This window comes from Mesoplodon mirus (genome assembly GCF_964341445.2).
Source record: "Mesoplodon mirus genome assembly, chromosome: X".
Taxonomy (NCBI): domain Eukaryota; kingdom Metazoa; phylum Chordata; class Mammalia; order Artiodactyla; family Ziphiidae; genus Mesoplodon; species Mesoplodon mirus.
The window spans coordinates 99,702,269-99,723,013 of NC_138981.1; the positions used below are offsets into that span (position 1 = coordinate 99,702,269).

Genomic DNA, 20,745 nt, shown 5'->3' on the forward strand with positions numbered 1-20,745 from the left:
CGGGCCTTGAAGGCAGCCCCGTGTGCCCAGGGGTATGCACCTCGTTCCTGGCCTTCGCAGACAAGCTGGATGAGTGGTGGTCATGGGGGAGAGGGCAAGGCGGGGAGGCGTTTCTCTCAGTCCAACAGACCTGAGCTTCAGGCAGCCTCTTCAGATCTCTTCCCCTTGATTCCCTGGCTGGGCTGCAGGTGCAAGCACAGGGCCGAGGCCTGGAGGGCCAGGCCGCAGTGCAAGCCGGGGCCTTGCCTTCTCGTCGCTGAACTGAGGCTCAGGGCCTCGTGGGGAGAACGCTGAAGCGTGCTGCAAATGCCTGGCCCGGGGGTCCACTCGGCGGGGCTCACCTCAGCTTCTCTCCTCTCGGGTCCTGCCCTCTCCTCTCCGGGAACCCGGTCCGGGAGCCCTCGGGACAGGCCAGGCCAGGCCTGGGCCACAATCCCGGAGACCCTGGGAGATGGCACCGCAGCCACCGACTAGACTCTTGGGCACAGGTGAAGGTCTCCTCCTGCGGTGGCTCCTGCGTCCCGCGAGCGCCGTCCCCTTCTGGACTCCGACTGCCAGCTCTCACTGGGCCTCGGGCACCCTCGGCACTGGGTAGCCAGGCTCCACGTGTCGTCTCTGAGCTGGAGAGCAAAAGGTCACTGGGCCCGCCTCGGCCGCTGCCGCCAAGGGCGGCACAACTCCCGTGGCCCGCGGTGGTCTCTGGCTGGGCCGCCCCGCGGCCCAGAGAGGCTTCCGGGGCCCTGGGCCCGCCCAGGCCGAACCTGCTCTGGCTCCGAGGGGAAGGGACACGCGGCCAAGTGCCCGGAGAACCATCGCCTGGCCTCCTTCGGAGCAGCTTCCTCTAGTCCCGCCCGGAAGTGGCGGCCTCCAGGGTCCACCGAGACTCCGCTTCCTGTAGCCCCACACGCCAGGCGGCCGGGCTGTGCGCCCTGTGCCACTGCCCGTCTCTGGAGCGTCCACGGCACCGCCGGGCCTTGGGCCATGCTTCCCGCCCCTTCCCAGGCGGGGCTCTTGACTTCCAGGGGCCACTGTCCAGTGTTCCCGACTTCGATCCCTTGTCACTCCTCCCCACGAAGGGACGGGTACGGGGTTCGCGGCATAGGGGTTCGCGGCATCGGCGGACCCGTTCCTCTTGATGGCAGTACTGCACCACGAGTGGCAACCTGCCCTTCCCCTTCCCCTTCCCCTCCCCCAGGCCCTCTCCCTCTGCCCTTGGCCCAGGGAAAAACGAAATGCCAACCCCTGCCCAACCTGGCAAAAGCAACATGGCTCATCAACCTGGCCACTTCAGAGGGGCGCGCCTCAACGTCTGGCCCTCCATCCTGCGGAGCCTCGTCTCTGTGGGGCCCTCTTCGCCTGCCTTTATGACTCCGCATCCAGGCACCCAGCCGGGGACCGGCAGCTGTGTCTTTAGCAACCCACATTTGCCTAAGACCTCGGGAAACACTCTGAGTGTGAGCACACAGATCCAGTCACGTCTGGCCGGTGCCTGGCGAGGCACCTTCTCACCAGTCACCGACGGGCAAGCAGCCCGAAGCAAAGGGCCGGCGGCGGCCCACAGGCACAGACGCGGTGCGGGGCGAGCTCGGCCTCCTATGGCAAGACGATGGACGGCCCCCGAGGACCTGGCTCTTCTCCCATGGCGGCCCGGGGGCGGGGGGCTGGGAGTGGGGTTTGGTGTTCAGGCGTGGACGGTGGCACACACGGGTCCGAAGGGAGGGCGGCCGGGCGCTGCCCCAGAGACGCCGGAGCGGGTCAGTCTCCTGACACCGCCCAGGGGAAGGCCAGGGATGGGAAGACACCCCCGGGGTGGGTGTGTGGGTGGGTGTCGTCTCCCGCCAACTCGCTGTGCTTTACACCTCGGAGCGACTGGGAGCCACCGGGGACCCCTCTTTCGTTTCTTTCCGGTGCACTGGGGAATGTGGTTTAGACACAGGTTCCTGCCCTTAAGCGTCCTCTCAGCGCCTGCCTGGTTGTGCTGTCTTGGATGGAGGGCGGGGCGGGCCACTGGGTCCACTGCTGCCACCGGCCCCACCCATGTTGGCTGAAGGAACACACTCTGGATGCCAAGTGCTCCGGGGACACGAGGCCTTGGAAAGAGAAGAGAGCTCGGGTTCACCGCCGCCTCGGGAAGCACCACGCGTCCTCCGTGCTGGAAGGAACCGGAGGGACGGGACGGGACGGGACGGGAAGTGATCGCGTCTTCTCTCCTCTTCCCTCGCTTTTGTCTCAGCACGTCTTCCTCTCTTCCTCTAACTCCGAATCGGCTGCGCCTCCGGGCCTTGGCAATTCTTTCAAGCCGCGGTACTGAGGTGCGTCGAGGAAAGAAAACCCAAAAGAGCCCCGCCGTGCCGAGTGCACGTCTTCCGGGACCCACGCCCCACGCCGGATGACTTGACTCGACGCCCAGATAGTACCGTGAAGGGCTCTTGGGATGGCCAAACAGGGTCCTCGGGAAGGCAGAGTCACCCCAGAAAGGCCACGCTGCCCTTGCTGCTCGAACCCTGTCTCCGCCCTTCGCTAACCACCAAACGGCAGCCACGCCGCCGACCCCTGTGCCGTGACGCCTCGCTAAACCACGGCGCCACACGCTCACCAGCCCACCTGGAGAAGCCTTCAATTACTCTGAGCCAGGGTAGGAGGCGCCCTGCTCCCGGCAAGACTGTTTCAACAGAAGACAGGAGGGAGAAGGAACATACAGAGACAGAAAGAAAACACCTCCGGCTGCTGGTCACGCACCCACTCAGGCCACACTTCCCACACGGAAGAAGGGACGTACACCTCCTGAAAGGCCCCGCACTGTCAAGTTCCTTGGTCGCCTCTGTCCAAGAGGCAGACTTGGGGAGTGCAAGGAGCCCTACAGCGGGCTGCCCCGGGCCAGACCTCCACGCCGCCCAGCGGGCGCCCCCTCTTCATCATCCCGCAAGGGCACGTTCCCGAGTCCTTCCTGGCTTGGTGGAGGGCCGTGGTGGAGAGAGCTGGGCCCAAGAGCGATCGGGAGAGGACGGGAGGAACAGCTATCACGGGCTCCCCTCAGAGCACAGGAGGCAAAAAGCCCACGAGGCCTGGCTCTCCCTCAAAGGGTCTCCCACCGCCGGCCCCCACGTCGGGCTGGGCTGGCACTGCTGCATCTCGGGGGTGAGGTGGGGCGCCGAGTGATCACGTCACGGGCGGTTGGCTTCACGGAGGCTGGAGCCCAGCCCGGGTCCTGGTGCCGGTGCAAGCGGCCCGGGCCCGATCCCTTTTCACTCTCCCCGCTCCCGCAGGGCACTGACCTCAAATGCCACGTACCCATCACCTAGGGTAACCGTACACAGATGCTCTTAGAGGCTCGCCCATGCACGTCTTTCTTCCGGCTCCCCAGTCAGGATCTGACTCGAGGGCCTTTCCTACCATGGCCAAGAACTCCGGCACAGTACACCGGTGTCCCCGTGCCACGCGATCCCACCTGGGAGTCCCTCCTTCTTGAGCCTTGCCGAACTACCAGAATCACTGCCTTTTTCCTCTGATGAAATAGACTATTTCAGACGGCGTAAGGGGAGAGAACAAGGAGCACGCACTCACCCAGAACACCAGCGCCTGGAGGTGACCGACGTCCCCGATTTCCCTCTTCCTCCTTTCTTCCGCTCTGTCTCCTCTGCAATGATAAAGAGACAAACAACGCCCATCACTCAGTGTGGGACCGCCACGGTGCTGGTGAACGGGGTGGGGGGGGGGGCGGTCCGCGTACACCCCCGCCAGAGTAACCCTGAGAGAGAGTGCCTTCGGTTCCTATTCGTACCGGCACCCCCGGGTCAACCAAACACTTCCGAACAAGGCGCAAGCATGAAGAATCAGCTCCACTCGTCCTTCCGAAATGGCACGGGTGCCATCCGGGGCAGGGGGGGCCGTTAAGACAGAAGCAGTCTGTACACAAAGAAGCGCGTCCGGTGAAACCCTTGGTCCCGTCATCCCCCCAAAACGCTTTCCGGTGGGAAGCACAGCCATCACACCCTGGCGTTTACAGGCGCAGAGCGTGTCTCCTCGCCTCTGCACCCGTGGGACTACGGCGGGACACCCCCAGGCATCCTGGCAAGCCCGCGCGCGTCCTCCACAACTTGCCAGCGGCTCCTACGACGCGTGGGTAAAGGGGCACCAACTCGTCTCCCCTCGGGCCGCACAAAGGTCCACCGCACGGACTTTCCGGGCATAAGGGCACGTGCTCTGGGACGTGGCCCACTTGAGATTTACCCTGCTCCTCTCCTCTGGGTGGAGGCGGACGCCGGAAAACGTACCCTGCTCTCGCTCACCCACACCCTGGTAACTACGACTCAGTGGCCCGCGCCTCAGAGCCGGTTCCGTGGGAGACACGAGAGGAGAGGGAGGAACAAGGCGGAAGCCCAGCGCCCAAAGACGAGGGGCACGTGAGACATCCTATGCTCCTGCCTCCGGGCACACACAAGGGCACCCTACCCTGGGCAGCTGTCCGAAAAGAACCAGAGGGGACCTAGCGGAACACGACGTCGACTCCGCACAGACGTGCCAACGCCACGGCACGCCCACAGTGCCGTGAGAGCAGCCGAAAAGGCAGAAGACTACCTATCACTACGTGAGCCTGGTGGGATCAGGGAGCAGGCGACATGCACACAGCCCTCTGCGGCCCGTTGGCTTCACCTGCATTCAACCCCGGGAGCATACATACGCTGGCAGAAAGGACGCGTGCTTCCCTCCGCACACGGGGACAACTTGGGAGCGGCCACCGAGCAACGGTGAGGGCTTTGGCTTTGACTGGCAGAAAGTTCTATCCACGGCGGCGCCCCCGAGGCGCTTACAGGGAAAAAGTACAAGAGAAGGGACCTTTTGTACACGCTCTAGAAGCGTACGTACACGTGCTTACATATGACGCACGCGTGATACGCACGCGCGCCCACGCACACGTCCGTGTACCTGCGTGTTTACGAATGAACGAGTGGAGCAGGGAACGAGTCCGGGGGGTTTGAGGCCAGAGTACAGACACACTCCCGTGGAGAGCTCCCCAGAAGGGTCTGCTGAACAGATGGCCCTCCCCAAGGTCACCTGCCTTTGCGGACCGGACCTACCCCTGTCCCAGCAACTCCAAACCACCTCCCTGCACCCCCTACCCCGGGCACTCCATGGCAGAGTGACTGCCTGACTGACACCCCTGGAGCTGAGCAGGGGCAATCTGCCCCAGCTCCCTGGCACCCCGTCAGTTCCTCCCGCTGCCACAGTGGCCTAGACCCTCTCGGGCCTGCTCCTGAGCCCTTAAGCCAGTTCACGTACCTGGATGAGAACAGCAGAGAGGCAACCACGCAGGAAGAGGAGAAACCCAGGTCCTTGTGCCACCTCTAGCTGGGAATCAATGTCCTGAGAGAGCTAGGGTTCTGCCCGACACGAACCAGGTGGGTGCCCGTCCTAAGGTGTGCAGACATGACAGGGTCCCGGTCGCCAGGACATGTGGCCCAGGCAACGTGGACTCGAAACCGCTCCCAGAGGGGTGTGGAGATGGACCCACCGATGCAAGGGTTCCTTGGGATGCCTCTACCTGTGCGCTCCTACTGCCAAGGAGAAGCCCCCAAAGGAAGAGACACCACCTCCCCCAACCCCCCAGCAGGGCCCACCCCACTCGGAAGGCTAGGATGGCTCTTGGGCCTCCCTGGGCCTCTGTCCCTGGGCCTTTTTTGATCCGCAAAGGGCGGAGGGAGAGGCCGCGCTCGCGAAGGTGCTGGGCATTTCTGGAGCAACAGTGCCATCAAGCGGAAGCTTTTTGAGCACGGCCTCCAGCCCCTGCCTGTGGATGTACCTTGGGGAAGGCCTGTGACGGGAGGAGGGCTGCCTTTGGAGCACTCAGAGGACTCCCGGGCCGAACCTGGCCGCCGGGCACGCCTCCAGAGTAGGTGTGGAAGCGACACGCGGTGGGGTTCGGGGCCGGGCTCGCCCACCGAGGAGCCCCTGGCTGCCAGGCCCGGCCCGCCGCGCTCCCCACTCTCGGGGCCGGGGCCTCGGCAGCCGCCATGTTCAGGAACAAGGAGCTGAAGCTCCACCCCAGGGCATCTGGGCCCTGGATCCTGGGCCTCCCGGCAGGAGTGAGGTCGGCCAGTGGGGTCCCTGGGGTCTCAGGGCCACCGGGGACCCAGGACCCGTTGCCGGTGCCCCGGCGGTGGCCCCGGGCCCAGCCACCGTGGACCACGGGGAGAGGGGAGGAGGTGGCCGCCCGGTCCCCTGTCGGGGGCAGCACCCCGCAGACAGCCCGGAGAACCTTTCCTCCTTCCTGCTTGCTGCCAGACGCAGACCAGGAAGAGTAATGCAGGGGCACACTGCACGTTCCACTCTCTCACAGTTCCAGCTGTGTTTCGGTCTGTTTACTTCTGGCTCCCTCCAAGAGAGTCCGGGTCCCAGGGCCCGCCGGATCCCGGGAGGCCCTTCCTGGGCCTTGGGACACAGGGTATCCAGGACCCACCCGCGATGGGATGGAAGTGGGCCATGACCGGTACGCACAGAGGGACGGCACCGTCCGCAGCGAGGGGCTCCAGGTCCGTCTTCCTCGGGAACAGGAGCTTTGCGGCCGGGGGACGCCCTATTCCTAGGCCTCCCTCCCTGTGGACGACCCGGGGGTCCTCTCGTTTGGGGAAGACTCCTGGGATTTTTCACAAGCGGCTCCACGTTCTGCAGAGGCAGCCGCTGGCCCCGGCCAGAGGGGCACACTGAGAGCACCTGGGGCCGGCGAACAGTCAGAGCGCATAGTTCCCTCAGGACCAGGCCCCAAGGAAAGGCTCTGCCCACGTAAGGTCGCCTGACAACGTGTCGGGCCACTCACAGGCGCGAAAAGAGAGGGGCGCGGGGCGGGTTTCAGCACCCTTCCAGGAGGGGTACGTGTGGAGGGAGGGAGGGGTCCAGCCTGGAGACTTGCTCCCAGTCGGAAGCCCTCCCTCCACACCGCACCCCGACCCTCCCCCGCCCTGGGACCGGGCCCCCAAACCAGCCCACCACGCACCCCCACCCGGGCAGGGAAGAGCTGGGCAAAGGGCAGGAACGAGACACCGCACAGCTTGTTCCAGAAGCGGCCTATCGGGTCAGCCCGGGACTTGAAGGCAGCCCCGTGTGCCCAGGGGTATGCACCTCGTTCCTGGCCTTCGCAGACAAGCTGGATGAGTGGTGGTCATGGGGGAGAGGGCAAGGCGGGGAGGCGTTTCTCTCAGTCCAACAGACCTGAGCTTCAGGCAGCCTCTTCAGATCTCTTCCCCTTGATTCCCTGGCTGGGCTGCAGGTGCAAGCACAGGGCCGAGGCCTGGAGGGCCAGGCCGCAGTGCAAGCCGGGGCCTTGCCTTCTCGTCGCTGAACTGAGGCTCAGGGCCTCGTGGGGAGAACGCTGAAGCGTGCTGCAAATGCCTGGCCCGGGGGTCCACTCGGCGGGGCTCACCTCAGCTTCTCTCCTCTCGGGTCCTGCCCTCTCCTCTCCGGGAACCCGGTCCGGGAGCCCTCGGGACAGGCCAGGCCAGGCCTGGGCCACAATCCCGGAGACCCTGGGAGATGGCACCGCAGCCACCGACTAGACTCTTGGGCACAGGTGAAGGTCTCCTCCTGCGGTGGCTCCTGCGTCCCGCGAGCGCCGTCCCCTTCTGGACTCCGACTGCCAGCTCTCACTGGGCCTCGGGCACCCTCGGCACTGGGTAGCCAGGCTCCACGTGTCCTCTCTGAGCTGGAGAGCAAAAGGTCACTGGGCCCGCCTCGGCCGCTGCCGCCAAGGGCGGCACAACTCCCGTGGCCCGCGGTGGTCTCTGGCTGGGCCGCCCCGCGGCCCAGAGAGGCTTCCGGGGCCCTGGGCCCGCCCAGGCCGAACCTGCTCTGGCTCCGAGGGGAAGGGACACGCGGCCAAGTGCCCGGAGAACCATCGCCTGGCCTCCTTCGGAGCAGCTTCCTCTAGTCCCGCCCGGAAGTGGCGGCCTCCAGGGTCCACCGAGACTCCGCTTCCTGTAGCCCCACACGCCAGGCGGCCGGGCTGTGCGCCCTGTGCCACTGCCCGTCTCTGGAGCGTCCACGGCACCGCCGGGCCTTGGGCCATGCTTCCCGCCCCTTCCCAGGCGGGGCTCTTGACTTCCAGGGGCCACTGTCCAGTGTTCCCGACTTCGATCCCTTGTCACTCCTCCCCACGAAGGGACGGGTACGGGGTTCGCGGCATAGGGGTTCGCGGCATCGGCGGACCCGTTCCTCTTGATGGCAGTACTGCACCACGAGTGGCAACCTGCCCTTCCCCTTCCCCTTCCCCTCCCCCAGGCCCTCTCCCTCTGCCCTTGGCCCAGGGAAAAACGAAATGCCAACCCCTGCCCAACCTGGCAAAAGCAACATGGCTCATCAACCTGGCCACTTCAGAGGGGCGCGCCTCAACGTCTGGCCCTCCATCCTGCGGAGCCTCGTCTCTGTGGGGCCCTCTTCGCCTGCCTTTATGACTCCGCATCCAGGCACCCAGCCGGGGACCGGCAGCTGTGTCTTTAGCAACCCACATTTGCCTAAGACCTCGGGAAACACTCTGAGTGTGAGCACACAGATCCAGTCACGTCTGGCCGGTGCCTGGCGAGGCACCTTCTCACCAGTCACCGACGGGCAAGCAGCCCGAAGCAAAGGGCCGGCGGCGGCCCACAGGCACAGACGCGGTGCGGGGCGAGCTCGGCCTCCTATGGCAAGACGATGGACGGCCCCCGAGGACCTGGCTCTTCTCCCATGGCGGCCCGGGGGCGGGGGGCTGGGAGTGGGGTTTGGTGTTCAGGCGTGGACGGTGGCACACACGGGTCCGAAGGGAGGGCGGCCGGGCGCTGCCCCAGAGACGCCAGAGCGGGTCAGTCTCCTGACACCGCCCAGGGGAAGGCCAGGGATGGGAAGACACCCCCGGGGTGGGTGTGTGGGTGGGTGTCGTCTCCCGCCAACTCGCTGTGCTTTACACCTCGGAGCGACTGGGAGCCACCGGGGACCCCTCTTTCGTTTCTTTCCGGTGCACTGGGGAATGTGGTTTAGACACAGGTTCCTGCCCTTAAGCGTCCTCTCAGCGCCTGCCTGGTTGTGCTGTCTTGGATGGAGGGCGGGGCGGGCCACTGGGTCCACTGCTGCCACCGGCCCCACCCATGTTGGCTGAAGGAACACACTCTGGATGCCAAGTGCTCCGGGGACACGAGGCCTTGGAAAGAGAAGAGAGCTCGGGTTCACCGCCGCCTCGGGAAGCACCACGCGTCCTCCGTGCTGGAAGGAACCGGAGGGACGGGACGGGACGGGACGGGAAGTGATCGCGTCTTCTCTCCTCTTCCCTCGCTTTTGTCTCAGCACGTCTTCCTCTCTTCCTCTAACTCCGAATCGGCTGCGCCTCCGGGCCTTGGCAATTCTTTCAAGCCGCGGTACTGAGGTGCGTCGAGGAAAGAAAACCCAAAAGAGCCCCGCCGTGCCGAGTGCACGTCTTCCGGGACCCACGCCCCACGCCGGATGACTTGACTCGACGCCCAGATAGTACCGTGAAGGGCTCTTGGGATGGCCAAACAGGGTCCTCGGGAAGGCAGAGTCACCCCAGAAAGGCCACGCTGCCCTTGCTGCTCGAACCCTGTCTCCGCCCTTCGCTAACCACCAAACGGCAGCCACGCCGCCGACCCCTGTGCCGTGACGCCTCGCTAAACCACGGCGCCACACGCTCACCAGCCCACCTGGAGAAGCCTTCAATTACTCTGAGCCAGGGTAGGAGGCGCCCTGCTCCCGGCAAGACTGTTTCAACAGAAGACAGGAGGGAGAAGGAACACACAGAGACAGAAAGAAAACACCTCCGGCTGCTGGTCACGCACCCACTCAGGCCACATTTCCCACACGGAAGAAGGGACGTACACCTCCTGAAAGGCCCCGCACTGTCAAGTTCCTTGGTCGCCTCTGTCCAAGAGGCAGACTTGGGGAGTGCAAGGAGCCCTACAGCGGGCTGCCCCGGGCCAGACCTCCACGCCGCCCAGCAGGCGCCCCCTCTTCATCATCCCGCAAGGGCACGTTCCCGAGTCCTTCCTGGCTTGGTGGAGGGCCGTGGTGGAGAGAGCTGGGCCCAAGAGCGATCGGGAGAGGACGGGAGGAACAGCTATCACGGGCTCCCCTCAGAGCACAGGAGGCAAAAAGCCCACGAGGCCTGGCTCTCCCTCAAAGGGTCTCCCACCGCCGGCCCCCACGTCGGGCTGGGCTGGCACTGCTGCATCTCGGGGGTGAGGTGGGGCGCCGAGTGATCACGTCACGGGCGGTTGGCTTCACGGAGGCTGGAGCCCAGCCCGGGTCCTGGTGCCGGTGCAAGCGGCCCGGGCCCGATCCCTTTTCACTCTCCCCGCTCCCGCAGGGCACTGACCTCAAATGCCACGTACCCATCACCTAGGGTAACCGTACACAGATGCTCTTAGAGGCTCGCCCATGCACCTCTTTCTTCCGGCTCCCCAGTCAGGATCTGACTCGAGGGCCTTTCCTACCATGGCCAAGAACTCCGGCACAGTACACCGGTGTCCCCGTGCCACGCGATCCCACCTGGGAGTCCCTCCTTCTTGAGCCTTGCCGAACTACCAGAATCACTGCCTTTTTCCTCTGATGAAATAGACTATTTCAGACGGCGTAAGGGGAGAGAACAAGGAGCACGCACTCACCCAGAACACCAGCGCCTGGAGGTGACCGACGTCCCCGATTTCCCTCTTCCTCCTTTCTTCCGCTCTGTCTCCTCTGCAATGATAAAGAGACAAACAACGCCCATCACTCAGTGTGGGACCGCCACGGTGCTGGTGAACGGGGTGGGGGGGGGGGGGCGGTCCGCGTACACCCCCGCCAGAGTAACCCTGAGAGAGAGTGCCTTCGGTTCCTATTCGTACCGGCACCCCCGGGTCAACCAAACACTTCCGAACAAGGCGCAAGCATGAAGAATCAGCTCCACTCGTCCTTCCGAAATGGCACGGGTGCCATCCGGGGCAGGGGGGGCCGTTAAGACAGAAGCAGTCTGTACACAAAGAAGCGCGTCCGGTGAAACCCTTGATCCCGTCATCCCCCCAAAACGCTTTCCGGTGGGAAGCACAGCCATCACACCCTGGCGTTTACAGGCGCAGAGCGTGTCTCCTCGCCTCTGCACCCGTGGGACTACGGCGGGACACCCCCAGGCATCCTGGCAAGCCCGCGCGCGTCCTCCACAACTTGCCAGCGGCTCCTACGACGCGTGGGTAAAGGGGCACCAACTCGTCTCCCCTCGGGCCGCACAAAGGTCCACCGCACGGACTTTCCGGGCATAAGGGCACGTGCTCTGGGACGTGGCCCACTTGAGATTTACCCTGCTCCTCTCCTCTGGGTGGAGGCGGACGCCGGAAAACGTACCCTGCTCTCGCTCACCCACACCCTGGTAACTACGACTCAGTGGCCCGCGCCTCAGAGCCGGTTCCGTGGGAGACACGAGAGGAGAGGGAGGAACAAGGCGGAAGCCCAGCGCCCAAAGACGAGGGGCACGTGAGACATCCTATGCTCCTGCCTCCGGGCACACACAAGGGCACCCTACCCTGGGCAGCTGTCCGAAAAGAACCAGAGGGGACCTAGCGGAACACGACGTCGACTCCGCACAGACGTGCCAACGCCACGGCACGCCCATAGTGCCGTGAGAGCAGCCGAAAAGGCAGAAGACTACCTATCACTACGTGAGCCTGGTGGGATCAGGGAGCAGGCGACATGCACACAGCCCTCTGCGGCCCGTTGGCTTCACCTGCATTCAACCCCGGGAGCATACATACGCTGGCAGAAAGGACGCGTGCTTCCCTCCGCACACGGGGACAACTTGGGAGCGGCCACCGAGCAACGGTGAGGGCTTTGGCTTTGACTGGCAGAAAGTTCTATCCACGGCGGCGCCCCCGAGGCGCTTACAGGGAAAAAGTACAAGAGAAGGGACCTTTTGTACACGCTCTAGAAGCGTACGTACACGTGCTTACATATGACGCACGCGTGATACGCACGCGCGCCCACGCACACGTCCGTGTACCTGCGTGTTTACGAATGAACGAGTGGAGCAGGGAACGAGTCCGGGGGGTTTGAGGCCAGAGTACAGACACACTCCCGTGGAGAGCTCCCCAGAAGGGTCTGCTGAACAGATGGCCCTCCCCAAGGTCACCTGCCTTTGCGGACCGGACCTACCCCTGTCCCAGCAACTCCAAACCACCTCCCTGCACCCCCTACCCCGGGCACTCCATGGCAGAGTGACTGCCTGACTGACACCCCTGGAGCTGAGCAGGGGCAATCTGCCCCAGCTCCCTGGCACCCCGTCAGTTCCTCCCGCTGCCACAGTGGCCTAGACCCTCTCGGGCCTGCTCCTGAGCCCTTAAGCCAGTTCACGTACCTGGATGAGAACAGCAGAGAGGCAACCACGCAGGAAGAGGAGAAACCCAGGTCCTTGTGCCACCTCTAGCTGGGAATCAATGTCCTGAGAGAGCTAGGGTTCTGCCCGACACGAACCAGGTGGGTGCCCGTCCTAAGGTGTGCAGACATGACAGGGTCCCGGTCGCCAGGACATGTGGCCCAGGCAACGTGGACTCGAAACCGCTCCCAGAGGGGTGTGGAGATGGACCCACCGATGCAAGGGTTCCTTGGGATGCCTCTACCTGTGCGCTCCTACTGCCAAGGAGAAGCCCCCAAAGGAAGAGACACCACCTCCCCCAACCCCCCAGCAGGGCCCACCCCACTCGGAAGGCTAGGATGGCTCTTGGGCCTCCCTGGGCCTCTGTCCCTGGGCCTTTTTTGATCCGCAAAGGGCGGAGGGAGAGGCCGCGCTCGCGAAGGTGCTGGGCATTTCTGGAGCAACAGTGCCATCAAGCGGAAGCTTTTTGAGCACGGCCTCCAGCCCCTGCCTGTGGATGTACCTTGGGGAAGGCCTGTGACGGGAGGAGGGCTGCCTTTGGAGCACTCAGAGGACTCCCGGGCCGAACCTGGCCGCCGGGCACGCCTCCAGAGTAGGTGTGGAAGCGACACGCGGTGGGGTTCGGGGCCGGGCTCGCCCACCGAGGAGCCCCTGGCTGCCAGGCCCGGCCCGCCGCGCTCCCCACTCTCGGGGCCGGGGCCTCGGCAGCCGCCATGTTCAGGAACAAGGAGCTGAAGCTCCACCCCAGGGCATCTGGGCCCTGGATCCTGGGCCTCCCGGCAGGAGTGAGGTCGGCCAGTGGGGTCCCTGGGGTCTCAGGGCCACCGGGGACCCAGGACCCGTTGCCGGTGCCCCGGCGGTGGCCCCGGGCCCAGCCACCGTGGACCACGGGGAGAGGGGAGGAGGTGGCCGCCCGGTCCCCTGTCGGGGGCAGCACCCCGCAGACAGCCCGGAGAACCTTTCCTCCTTCCTGCTTGCTGCCAGACGCAGACCAGGAAGAGTAATGCAGGGGCACACTGCACGTTCCACTCTCTCACAGTTCCAGCTGTGTTTCGGTCTGTTTACTTCTGGCTCCCTCCAAGAGAGTCCGGGTCCCAGGGCCCGCCGGATCCCGGGAGGCCCTTCCTGGGCCTTGGGACACAGGGTATCCAGGACCCACCCGCGATGGGATGGAAGTGGGCCATGACCGGTACGCACAGAGGGACGGCACCGTCCGCAGCGAGGGGCTCCAGGTCCGTCTTCCTCGGGAACAGGAGCTTTGCGGCCGGGGGACGCCCTATTCCTAGGCCTCCCTCCCTGTGGACGACCCGGGGGTCCTCTCGTTTGGGGAAGACTCCTGGGATTTTTCACAAGCGGCTCCACGTTCTGCAGAGGCAGCCGCTGGCCCCGGCCAGAGGGGCACACTGAGAGCACCTGGGGCCGGCGAACAGTCAGAGCGCATAGTTCCCTCAGGACCAGGCCCCAAGGAAAGGCTCTGCCCACGTAAGGTCGCCTGACAACGTGTCGGGCCACTCACAGGCGCGAAAAGAGAGGGGCGCGGGGCGGGTTTCAGCACCCTTCCAGGAGGGGTACGTGTGGAGGGAGGGAGGGGTCCAGCCTGGAGACTTGCTCCCAGTCGGAAGCCCTCCCTCCACACCGCACCCCGACCCTCCCCCGCCCTGGGACCGGGCCCCCAAACCAGCCCACCACGCACCCCCACCCGGGCAGGGAAGAGCTGGGCAAAGGGCAGGAACGAGACACCGCACAGCTTGTTCCAGAAGCGGCCTATCGGGTCAGCCCGGGACTTGAAGGCAGCCCCGTGTGCCCAGGGGTATGCACCTCGTTCCTGGCCTTCGCAGACAAGCTGGATGAGTGGTGGTCATGGGGGAGAGGGCAAGGCGGGGAGGCGTTTCTCTCAGTCCAACAGACCTGAGCTTCAGGCAGCCTCTTCAGATCTCTTCCCCTTGATTCCCTGGCTGGGCTGCAGGTGCAAGCACAGGGCCGAGGCCTGGAGGGCCAGGCCGCAGTGCAAGCCGGGGCCTTGCCTTCTCGTCGCTGAACTGAGGCTCAGGGCCTCGTGGGGAGAACGCTGAAGCGTGCTGCAAATGCCTGGCCCGGGGGTCCACTCGGCGGGGCTCACCTCAGCTTCTCTCCTCTCGGGTCCTGCCCTCTCCTCTCCGGGAACCCGGTCCGGGAGCCCTCGGGACAGGCCAGGCCAGGCCTGGGCCACAATCCCGGAGACCCTGGGAGATGGCACCGCAGCCACCGACTAGACTCTTGGGCACAGGTGAAGGTCTCCTCCTGCGGTGGCTCCTGCGTCCCGCGAGCGCCGTCCCCTTCTGGACTCCGACTGCCAGCTCTCACTGGGCCTCGGGCACCCTCGGCACTGGGTAGCCAGGCTCCACGTGTCGTCTCTGAGCTGGAGAGCAAAAGGTCACTGGGCCCGCCTCGGCCGCTGCCGCCAAGGGCGGCACAACTCCCGTGGCCCGCGGTGGTCTCTGGCTGGGCCGCCCCGCGGCCCAGAGAGGCTTCCGGGGCCCTGGGCCCGCCCAGGCCGAACCTGCTCTGGCTCCGAGGGGAAGGGACACGCGGCCAAGTGCCCGGAGAACCATCGCCTGGCCTCCTTCGGAGCAGCTTCCTCTAGTCCCGCCCGGAAGTGGCGGCCTCCAGGGTCCACCGAGACTCCGCTTCCTGTAGCCCCACACGCCAGGCGGCCGGGCTGTGCGCCCTGTGCCACTGCCTGTCTCTGGAGCGTCCACGGCACCGCCGGGCCTTGGGCCATGCTTCCCGCCCCTTCCCAGGCGGGGCTCTTGACTTCCAGGGGCCACTGTCCAGTGTTCCCGACTTCGATCCCTTGTCACTCCTCCCCACGAAGGGACGGGTACGGGGTTCGCGGCATAGGGGTTCGCGGCATCGGCGGACCCGTTCCTCTTGATGGCAGTACTGCACCACGAGTGGCAACCTGCCCTTCCCCTTCCCCTTCCCCTCCCCCAGGCCCTCTCCCTCTGCCCTTGGCCCAGGGAAAAACGAAATGCCAACCCCTGCCCAACCTGGCAAAAGCAACATGGCTCATCAACCTGGCCACTTCAGAGGGGCGCGCCTCAAAGTCTGGCCCTCCATCCTGCGGGGCCTCCACTGTGGCGTCTCAGTGCAGTGTGTTTGGCATGTGGGAATGAGTTCCTCTTGATGGCAGTATTGCACCAGAAATGCCATTCTGCCCTTCCTCATCACCCCTCCCTCATCTCCTTTGGTCATCTTAGCCTGTCTCCTGGCCAGAAAAACGAAAGGATCCTCATCCAGGTAGCTAGCAGTGGATCTGAACCTATTCCCTATCCGTTTTTGTGTCCTTAGCACTGGAGTAGGGCAAGAGACCTCAGCAGATGCACCACACGTGGTCCTAGCCCCTGCTTACTAGTGCTAGCTGAGGTACAGTCTACAGTCACAGAGAGGCCAGCCTGATGGTTTTACACACAGGTCAGCCCAGAGGAGGTACATTCCGTATCAGAGACACCAAAGGAACCAGTGTTGGTGGAGGGTCACTCTGTTTACCACTGTTTAACACAATGCCAGGAATTAAATATAAATTATAAATATAAATTAAATATAAATTGCTCTAAATCAGTGTAAAAAGCCCTATCTTTAGGTAATGCCAAGTCTAGCATTTCCTTTTTAAAAGCATTTTATAGCTTCACCCACCCAATCACTAATGTAGGGTCTCTGCGTCATAAAAGAACAAAAAATATCAGTGGAAGAAGTCTTTCCAGAAGAAAATCATCAGTATTTGGTAACCGTTTGTTTCAACAGAGAAGATGTTTATCCCTTTTACTAGGCAATGCAAAGGAAGGGTAATGCAAATATATTACGGTTGTTTTGTTCTGACCCTGTTAATAATGTCTGGGTCTTAATCTCTAGAGTTTCTTAAGCCCATCTTGTTATGTATTGGGAAGGATGTCTCTACCCTTTCATTATACATTTATTGAGATATTCATCCTCTTCTGGAATCACCGGATCAATGTCTGTTATCAATACTTCTTGTCCATAATAATCAACTGAGCCCCTAATTCCTTGTTTCCTATTGATTTCAAGTTCCTCCTGTTTGGAAAGACACCTGGGACCTCAAGCAGACAGGCCTCTTTATATGTCCGGGTGTTAACTTTGGTCAAAAGGGCACAGTTATACCACCTTGCTCACAGCCTTGGGTAGGGAGCTTGTGTGGGTCAGGACCTAGTCACTGGCTTAATAAATAGGAGGGTCTCAGCATCCTTTCCACTTAACATTAACTTGCAAAATGTTTAGAAATCTTAGAAGTGTGTAAAAAAAAAGGGAAACCAAGGGTTTCGGTATCCCTACAACGAGGTGTTTTAGAAAATTAGTGACACTTGACTCTGCAACAGTGCGCGTAAGAGGGAAAACATTTCAGAGACGTTGATTTTTAACTTCTTTTTCCCCGACTTTACCCACCCAGTGCTCAAAAATCCAGCACTCGGAGGGGTACGTTTCACAAAGTTCTAACCTTTCGAAGGGTTGATTAGAATATGGAAAATATACCATTCACTGAAACCGAGAAAATTAACAAAAGTCCTGACAATCAAGTGCTTTACCAATGTCTTTTATAAGCCAATTCCATAAATAAATATCCAGTTAGAAACAAAGTTTACAGGATTTTAAATTATCAGTGATGAAAGATTATATGCTTAGGGCAATGTTAATACACACATGAAAATCTACGGGAGGAAAACTTTAGTAAAATTCCCGTAGGACAGACAAGTAGACTTAAACAAGAATAAAGATGTACTACATTCTCGGATAAACAGACTTAGACTCCAGAACATAACAATTCTTCATCAGTTAATCAAGCAATCCATTCTAATCCCAAAGAAAATCCAAAAGGCTTTTGAACACTTTGTTATTTTCCACTGTTAATAAGGGAAAACAAACAGGCAGAGATATCCAAGAGCGTTATGACAATGAATAGCCATGTTGTGAGAGAACTAGTCATACCACATGTGAAAATATATAGTAGAACACAAAGTTCAAGAACAGACGTGAAGATATACAAGAATTCAGTATACGCTGAGGCAGCCTCCCAAATCAATGAGTACAGACAGCCTTGGGACAAAGTGATACCCATCTAGAATAGGCTCATAGTCCCACACCTCTCACAATACACCACGATGAAGTGTACAGGCATCCAAGAATTAAAGGTACAATGCACAGAACCATACAACTAACTACTAGAAGAAATAATGGGCAAGATTCCTTTATAGCTCGGGAGCAGGAAAAGCCTTTTGTACGTCTGACCCAAAAATCCATTAAAAAAAACAAAGGATAAATGTGAACACCTAAAATTTACCATGCTAACGAAAAAAGCATAATCGAAGTTAGAAAAGCACTGATAAACGGGAAAAAAATATTTAATTCACATCAGTAGTCTTCCTAACATAGAGAGCAAGCTTCTAGATATCATTTAAGAGTAACAACCAAGAGAAAAAGACATTACTAGTTCACAGAAAAAGAGCCACAAAAGGCTCTTAAATACACAAAAAGATTCCCCAGCCGCACATATAAAGGAAATACAAACAAAAACTACACTACTGTATAATTTCATACAAAGTATAAGTTCCCAACCAAGACCTGCCCTTTCAGAGGGGCCTGTATTACCTGCCATTTCCTCACCTCTCTTGAGTGTGACTTGTCTCAAATCCCCTTTACCCATGAAATGGTTATAATCCCACTGTAAACAAAGTACAGTCCTTTATATGAAAATCCCTGACCCTTTAATTTCGATTGCCCTCTCATGCCATCAAATCTCTACGGAAGTTCTTCGAATTTTTAAATTTTGGTAATAAGGCCAATCTTCTGCCAATTATCAGTAACAAGAAACAAGCATTTGCACGAACACGCACCCTTAACAGTGTCATAAAAAAAATTTGTGGGTTTTTTCCTTTTGGAGTTTTTTGTCCACATACAGCTTGCTCACCTTATTCATATTTTGTATTATGACCATGAACTTCTATCTTTGATAACCTGAAATTATTTCTTTAAAAAGCTTCATTGCTTCTTTCATTAATAAAAGGCCTTCTGTTTTGCACAGAACTGTAAATAGATAAAAACATAAAGCACCAGTATTCCCATCACTTGCAGAGAGACCCTGAAAATTTGGGGGTTTATTCTTCCATGTGGTTAAATGCATACGTGAAAATGGAGCTAGCAGTTTTTTAGGTCAAAAATTCATGAAAGGACATGCTACTTCTCTAGGGATACATTCCGGGGAGCCCAGTCCCTGTCGGCAGCGCACTCAATCCCACCCAACCAAGCCGACCCTCCTGCGGCCACGTAAATGGGGAGGAAAGGGAGAAGGAGTTGGCGGCCCCGCACTCTCCTCCTGCCCGCCCCGCCCTCTGACCACAGAGAACCGCTTCCCGAGGGGCTCTCCTTGGACGCTCTCCCTACTGGCGCCAGGGCACAGAACTCAGGCGGCGGTACAATTCCGGCGCCCACGCTCAGCCAGCCTCGCCTAAACGCCAGACCCCGGCCGGGCCCACGCGGCGCCCCCTCGGCCCGTCCCCGCCTCCCCCCGAGCCGGCCAGGATGCAGCCACCATTGGCCTACGTCGCACGCCAGGCATAGGCTGCCCAGACGCTAGAGGACGGGGAGGGTCCCCGGGATCAGAAAGGCTGCCGGACGGAGCCCAGCCCCCGGCCCCGCGTCGCCCCGCGTCAGGGAAAGGAAACGAAGGAGGCTGAGGGGACCCACCTGGCTGAGGCCACGCTCCAGCGGAAAACACCCGGTCAGCTCTGAACTTTGCGCGGGGGCCGGCGGGACTCGACGGCGCCCACGCCCACCCCTGCCGTAAAGCGGCGCCTGCGTGACCCCGCGTAGACGACCCCCGCCCCCTGTCGTCCGCGTCTCCTCAGAGAAGCCCGGGAGGTGGGGCGCGGCGGGGCGGAGGGGAAGGGGGAGAGGAGGGGTTGGGAATCCGGGTTCCTCGGTGTTGGCCCCGCCCAGGGGAGGGGTGGGACATCCTCAATTGGTCCCAGGAGCCGAGAGGTGGGAGAGGTGAGTTTGGGAAAGTCTGAGAGGAAACCTCCGGTGTTTTGCTCTCTGCTCGGGAGAACCAACTTGTCCCCCTTGTAGGGTCCCTGCCGCCAACGATGTGTGCGAAGGAACAGTAAAAGGGAAATTTTACCGTTCAACAGTCGCAAAACTATTTAGAGGAAAGAAGTTTAAGTACACTTGCAAACGATGTGACGAGTTTGTATCCTTCATATGCTTGAGGTTATTAATACTTGAATTGCTCCCTCCTCAGGTAAGAGGCAGAGTCCCAAGAGCAGGGCACTCCCTAAGCCCCGTCACTTCCCGCTCTTTGCCAAGGACCTGTTAGGGAGCCAGCGCCTCCGAAGCGGTTTTCCGGGGCTGCTGCAGGTGGTGTCCACACCGCCTAGGTGGGTGGGGATGTGCTGCGTCCGAAGGAGTCGCAGCGACTCGCAGGTTTCTCCTGCCTGGCGGGTGCCTTGACTTATTTTTTCCTGTTGAGAAAAGGAACACGCTCCTCTAGAGAAATAACGTTCACATCAAGGAGACACACGTAGCATAGAGAGGAAAAGGAAGATGACAGGTGATGCCGCCACTCCGAGGTGAGGAGTGTTAAACTGGGGCTTGTGTCCACCCAGTACCTTGTTCCCTGCAGAGGGGTGCAGCGGAGGAGAGAGAGCACGGGAGAGAGATTCAAAGAAAGATCTTTAGAAACAGTTGTCTCTAGGATCGTGGGTAACCGGCAGCTTTTTGGTGACTAAAACAGTCGAGGCTGTGAAGATGTTTTTGTTAACTCTTTATTTCCATTGACAAATGTAATTCTTGCTTGGTTATTTCTTAAGCAAAAATATCTCCAGAAATACAGAAGTTTTTCAAGGGAGAACTAAAGTCACCATGCCCAGATCTACTCCCCAGTGTAACCACCCTTCCAAGAAACACTTAAAAGAAATCCATGGGCTCTGCAACGACCCCAGGGCAGCACAACTGGCCTGCTGACTGCCCCTAACTCCTCAGGATTTCCTGCCTCCATTCTGCTCCCCCACTGAGGACCTGCACAGGCCCGGGCCCCCCAAGACCACCTGCTGTCCGGCTGGTCCCAGCCTTGGCTCAGGCTCTGACTCACAGACTCTTTTCTGACCCATTCCCTGCTGTTTGGGCAGAGCTGGTGGGAATTTCCAGGGCAGAAGGGAGGAGGACAGTGAGGACCCTGAGGTGCTTAGTTCTGGCCAGGCAGCTGCCTTTTTGCATTTCAGGTCAACACAGGAAATCTCACAAAGCGAAGCTGCCTTCAACTCCTAGGGAGTGAAGGGAGGGTTTCATGCTCTGCTACAACTTGCCCACCTTGTTGAGGGTGG

At 60.7% G+C, this 20,745-nt stretch overlaps 1 protein-coding gene across 1 annotated transcript in view; it reads right to left on the reverse strand.

The window, feature by feature from the left end:
* LOC309796273 (uncharacterized protein) overlaps positions 1-20,532 on the reverse strand; it is a gene marked incomplete at its 5' end in the record, with an annotated part of 56,098 nt that extends 35,566 nt beyond the window's left edge. The window contains 4 exons of the mRNA XM_082609317.1: positions 3,565-3,637; positions 10,641-10,713; positions 19,112-19,380; positions 20,529-20,532. Of these exons, the coding sequence (XP_082465443.1) occupies positions 3,565-3,637; positions 10,641-10,713; positions 19,112-19,380; positions 20,529-20,532 (419 nt within the window). The remainder of the gene's footprint in view (positions 1-3,564; positions 3,638-10,640; positions 10,714-19,111; positions 19,381-20,528) is intronic.
* Between the last annotated feature and the right edge of the window lie 213 nt (positions 20,533-20,745).